Source organism: Stegastes partitus, unplaced genomic scaffold, assembly GCF_000690725.1.
Source record: "Stegastes partitus isolate 25-593 unplaced genomic scaffold, Stegastes_partitus-1.0.2 Scaffold945, whole genome shotgun sequence".
In the NCBI taxonomy this organism is placed as follows: domain Eukaryota; kingdom Metazoa; phylum Chordata; class Actinopteri; family Pomacentridae; genus Stegastes; species Stegastes partitus.
The window spans coordinates 91,184-97,218 of record NW_007578676.1 but is presented as its reverse complement, the minus strand read 5'-3'; the positions used below and the strand labels follow the sequence as shown (position 1 = coordinate 97,218).

General features: G+C 42.2%; 1 protein-coding gene across 1 annotated transcript in view; it reads left to right on the top strand.

Moving 5' to 3' along the window:
• Positions 1–2,330: 2,330 nt before the first annotated feature.
• The window catches only part of coq2 (coenzyme Q2 4-hydroxybenzoate polyprenyltransferase), a 5,633-nt gene continuing 1,928 nt past the window's right edge, over positions 2,331–6,035 (top strand). The window contains exons 1-6 of the mRNA XM_008294149.1: positions 2,331–2,412; positions 3,070–3,417; positions 4,205–4,371; positions 4,805–4,926; positions 5,298–5,383; positions 5,479–5,612. Coding sequence (XP_008292371.1) covers positions 3,120–3,417; positions 4,205–4,371; positions 4,805–4,926; positions 5,298–5,383; positions 5,479–5,612 — 807 coding nt within the window. The 5' untranslated portion in view covers positions 2,331–2,412; positions 3,070–3,119. The remainder of the gene's footprint in view (positions 2,413–3,069; positions 3,418–4,204; positions 4,372–4,804; positions 4,927–5,297; positions 5,384–5,478; positions 5,613–6,035) is intronic.

Here is a 6,035-nt window from a genome sequence, read left to right as displayed (position 1 = left end):
GGGGCTAGAGGCATTCAGCAGAATATCTCTCGCTTCAGCAGGAGTCCAAGGCCTACATCACTAACCACAATCCTAGGAGCCTGCACCCTTTCCTAGCTTAGCTGCCATAGTCTGGGGAGTTTCTCTTCTCTCTGGAGGTGGATATGAGTTCGATCTCCCGTTCTATCCCTGTCCTTTATCAAGCTTAGCTTTAACCACCACTGTCTTTGGCGGCTCCTCAGCTTCAGACTCATCAGACTGACTTGACTCCAGCACCTGGTGTGGATGTCCTGGCACCATCATCATGTTTTGCTGCCTGGCTGGGCTCACCCTCCCGGTTCTGCATCTTGCCTTGTTTGTTCTGCGGCTCGTCTCTTTTTCCTGTTGTCCTGAAAAGCACAAACACCGCTTACCACATCATCATCATTACGCCTGGCTCTCGCTAAGGCTTCTCTGTCCCTATCGGCCTGCTCGGAAACTCTCACTTTCACACACACAGAAGGCACATAAGCCTTCATAGCATCACCTGGAACCTTCATCCTTTGTCCACTAGCTCATCAAAGAAGTAAAAGGATGTACATAACACCATCCCCTAGCTCTTACTCATGTCTTTTTATTGACCAAATTTTAACAGATTTGTTTGCAACCTCAAAAACTCAATCCGGGTATTCTATAGCAATCACCATTTATTGATGAATTGTTCCACATACACACATTAGTCAGAATGTTTATTATCTGAGACTTACTCCCCGCCAAACCGAGGTCAGACAGTTGGTCAAATACATTAAAATTCATCTGGAACGTCCTCCCAAACAGTGGAATGCTCCCACACTGTCCCCTTTGGTCGAGTCCGAATCACACCCACTCAAAAGGTCGAACCCAGGACAAATACTCAAATCCCTGTAACTGCTTTTAAGCAGCCAACTAGCAGCACCGCTTTCACTGTAATTGCCAGCTAGCGCTCCTTCCACATCTTTATATTTTCATTTTACCAGAATCTAACTCAGACAAAATAAAAAAAGAAAATATACAACTGCCAGTCGTCGTTCTGTTGAGATCCTGTTGGTGATGCCAGTTTGTTGTGGAAATCAGAGCGGCTGTTTGGAGGATGAGGACGCCAACACAGAGAGACACGCTGGAGACTCAGATTGCTCATGTTGTAATAAGGTTCACTGATATCAGGAGAAGTGACAACAACAGAGCAGTAGTTCATGCAGGCAGTGCCAGCTTCAGCTCTGAGGATCCTCTCTCATCATTAGGTATAGATTGTCCTCTGGGTGAGGGGCCAGATTTATATTATGGACCAATATGGAGACAGCTCGTCTGCTCAGTATTGTTAGAAACAGACAAATCTGACCTTGACTAGAGCAGAAAGTTCTAGCATATCTTCCTCCTACTATGGTAGCAGCTGTCTGTATTAGGGCAAGATAAGGCCTCAGCGTGGAGCCAGGGCCCAGGCCTGTGGAGGTTAAAGGGAGCAGAGACCAAAGGTAGTGACCTGTAGGATCATTGGGGATGACATTAGCTGACAGGAGAGACCATTTCCCTTTTCCCTTCACAGCAATAATTAATAACAATGCAATAATGTTATATTATAGTTAAGATTAAACCGTGTTTTATGGGTTCACTGTTGCTGAATCACTGTATTGTGTAAACACAAGTATTCATTGGCTTTTTAAAAAAGCGTGCTTAAATTTTGAAATCACATGCAAAATTAACCGGAAGTAGTTAGGGTTCGGAGGGTTTTTTTCACTTAAAGTGACACTAGAAAATTTACAAACTACCATTCATTTGCGGGTCCCGGATATTATCTCATATCCTTGGCAGATACCGTGTACTTTATTAAATTAATGTAAGTTGAGCTTTTGGCCTATATGTTGGATTTATTTTTTATCATGTCACAGTGGGAAAATCAAACCGTTATATTTAAAAAAAAACACCAAAAAACTAAAAACTATTCGTGAATATAAACCCTGGACAAGAAAACTGACAAGAAAATCGATCCAACCAGCACATTTTTCTGTTATCTTTCTTTTAAAAATGTGTTGCAAAAGTGAAACAAAAAATATAATCATTACATTCATTATTTAACATAAAATTCATCTTTAAACAGCAACAACAATAATATCAATAATAGTTAGAATTGTTAGCATTATTATTATTATTATTATTTATTACAACAATACTATTTACTATTATAAGTATTATCACTATAATTTAATACAAAATATTGCTGTTGTTGTTGTTGCAGCTAAAAAAATCCGTGCGGGAAAAGCGGCCCCTCCGTGAGCCTCATTCGTTCCGACCACACGTTGTTTCCTTCAGGGCAATAATAAGCGACGGACCACAACAAGGAAGCGGCAGCAGCAGTGACCTAAGAGCCACCTGTGTGCTGGTTAGACTTCACTAAACGCTGCTTTTCGCTCCTACAATGTGAGTTTTTTTTCGTCCCGCCGGTATGTCGCAAAGTTTTCCTTCACGACAAGTTGATGAACGTTTGCAGAAAATGCAGAATAAATACCTCCAGCAGTAGCTAGAAGTTTATTTAAGCTTCAGCTATGAGGCTAGTAGCTAAACTTCATTGTACCTCCAGCAGTAGCGAGAAGATTCGTTTTATTGTCATTGCAGCGAGTACAACGAAAAATAAGGTGCAGGCCTTTCAGTGCAAAAACAACGTATAAAAACAAATATATACAATTTTAAAGAAATATATATATACACATATAACTATATAAAAAGATGAAATGAAATAATAAGGACAGTGTATGTTTCACAGGGTGGATCTTGGACAGAGGTAGTGGCAGTTGTATATTAATATGTTGCACTTATCACGACAAGGAGGCATTTATGGCTCTGACCGCAGTTGGAAAAAAGCTGTTTTTCAGTCAAGTTTGTGATTGTAAAGTCAATGTCTGCACCGTATTCATCTGTATTAGTTCATTTACTGACACTGTCTGACCGGAGCAGCTCCAGTAATCCTCCTGTGCCTGCAGTCGACACTGCAGCTACAATCTTTGTGTCGCTGATTCATTGCTGCACAAAAGGAATGCTTGTTGCAGCAAATCAGTTCTGTTGTTGTGTGTGTTCAAGGCTGTTGTAGCAGGAAGGAAAATGCTGGTTTGACCTCAGAGAGAGACGCCATGCTCCACGCCAAGCTGACTGGCCAGTTAGCTGTGACGGCCCTGAGGAGGATCCACCATGGAGGCTGCTATCCCTGCCTCTCCAGACCGGCAAACTGCTTCCTCCAAAGGGAAGAAACGAGGACACAGGATGGTCTCTTGCTTTACAGCCAGAGTGCAATCCGGCCGTCAGCCAGGCGGCGTGAACCACGACACAGTGGAAGAAGACCGTTCAGTTTATCAGCTGCTGCTATCGTGAATTCAGCACCAGCTCGTGTGCAGCCGTACCTCAGACTGATGAGGCTGGACAAACCCATCGGTCTGTACCTTCAGTTTTAATAACTTGATCTAAATTATGATTCCATACATGATATAGTTGGTATTGGCATTTCATTACTTATAAAAACAATAGTAGTGGCGGTTTAGTACTTTTAGTCATTCAAACATGAAACTGTTGATATTTAAAGTTTTAAGTGTTTGACATCATCTATGACTGTATTTCTTAAGCTTTTTAGGAACTAATAGTTGAAGTTATCCCTCTATCTTTGGTCTTATAATATGTGTTTTTGGAAAAATCTTATAATCATGTCTGTATTGGTTCAAATGACTCAGTAGTAATTTAGTTTAAAACTGTAACTGTGTTGTTTTGTGCCACGTGAGCTTACATTTGATCTTAAATGTAACTTTCACATCTGCATCTCCAAATACGTTCACAGGTCGAGACAACTCTGAACATAACACAGAATGTAATTGGAGTGGAGGGACACTGCTGGTGTTGCATGAAGCTGCAGCACAAAGAGTGCATAATAACAGTCAGCGGTCCACAAGTTAAAAAGCTAGATCTTCTGTTTGGTTTTAGGCAGAAGTGTGTTTGGACAGGCAGAGAAGCTCACATATTCTTTGTTAAGCTGCTTTAAACTTGCAGGAGACCCACAGATGGGTCATATTTGGTTCCTATTTTACTGCTCAGACGTTCCCAGCAAGCCCATAGTCAAACTTACATGAGCTAAACGTTGCATTTAGCTAGGCGTTAGCTTCCTCGTAGCATTTCTATTTCTAATCTATTAATCCATCTTTACTTTGGTTTTGTTGCATCTGTATTGCAGGAACGTGGCTGTTGTACCTCCCGTGCACATGGAGCATCGCTCTGGCTGCTGAACCGGGGAACCTGCCAGATCTGGGCATGCTCACTCTGTTTGGTGTCGGCAGTCTGGTGATGAGAGGAGCCGGCTGCACCATCAACGACATGTGGGATAAAGACTTCGACAGAAAGGTACATGAGACCATGTGTGACAGGTTGGGAGAATGTCATGTTTTGTTGATTTTTGAACTGAAAGAAGTAAAAGCAAACACTATGAGTAAAAAAGATGTGAATTATCTGCTACTTTAGATGTTGTGAATTTAAAAAACAGATTAACTTGCTTGTGCAGAACAAGTCAGGATCCCATTACAGCATGCACGTTGTTATGCAGCGAATCAAGAGTCTTTTCTGACCTTAATTAGAAATTTCACCCACTGGAGAAATCTTTTTTGGTCAAACAAATTCAAGTATAAATCCAGTCTTTATCAGGCTGCAGTACACTAAGATGCTGTCAGTGACACTTAGGTTTACAAAACTAGACATCCTGTCGAGTTGCAGCAAGGGGTTCAGTTTTCAAATGTGTTGTTAGCAGTGCCTGATTGAAGGCGTCGGTGTTTCTGTGCAGGTGTCCAGGACAGCCACTCGACCGATCGCATCAGGGGAGATTTCTCAGTTCCAGGCGCTGGTCTTCCTGGGAGGGCAGCTCTCTCTCGGACTCGGGGTTCTTTTGTGTCTGAACTACTACAGGTACCCAGACATCTGTCGGTGTATTCATGAGTGCTGTGTAGAGATTTATGAAGCTTCATACAACAACAGCAAAGACTGAACAAATGATTGAGTGTCCAGGGAAGCCAATCAGCACCATTTTGGGGTTTTAAGTGGGACATATTGATTTTTGAAGTCTTTGTTTGCCCCTGACTCCACCCATTGCAGAAATAAGTGCAGTAGTGACACATCAGTAAACACTGGCTCACACTGTTCACTCACATCTATAGACGCGTTACTGAAGTTGTGTTAACGTCCACATTTGAGACATGTATTGAAGAAAGCAGACAGAAGCAGTTATTTGTGTTTTCATTTGCTTACTTGACTCACACTGCTCATGTTGTTTCTTGCAGCATCGCTCTGGGCGCTGCCTCGTTATCTCTCGTCATCACCTACCCGCTGATGAAGAGGATCACCTACTGGCCACAGCTTGTGTTGGGTGAGTGCTGTATTAAACCATCTTCATAACTTTAACATTATTCCCATCACTGAAGCTGAAGTTTATCTCACGTTCCTTCCGTTCGCTCGCTTCAGGGCTCGTCTTCAACTGGGGCGCTCTGCTGGGCTGGTCGGCTGTCAAAGGCTCCTGTGATTGGTCCGTGTGTCTCCCGCTGTACCTCTCAGGAGTGATGTGGACGCTGATGTACGACACGATATACGCACATCAGGTGAAGCATGGGGGCAGCTCCTATGATGCACTTAGTTCACTTAACATGCTGTTTCCAGTCATTTGTAGTCTTGAGTCATCGACGTTCTTCCTGCTCAACGTGCTGCTGCAGCTTCTGGTCTAGAGTTCAGTTCAGGAGACGCTTTCAGGACTTTTGCCAAATGCAACTGCAGACAATTTTATTTTTCCATATTTACAGTAACTTTTATTATTCTGTATGTACACATGGATGTATGGATGTGAACATATGGAGGGAGAACCAGAAGTACAGTGAAAACTACAGGAAGTTTTTATCTGAGTTGGCCTTTAAATACACGCATCAGTGTAGATGATCAATGGAAGAAGCAGTCCACAACAAAATACAACAAAATACAGCAAAATACAACAAAATACAACAAAATACAGCAAAATACAGCAAAATACA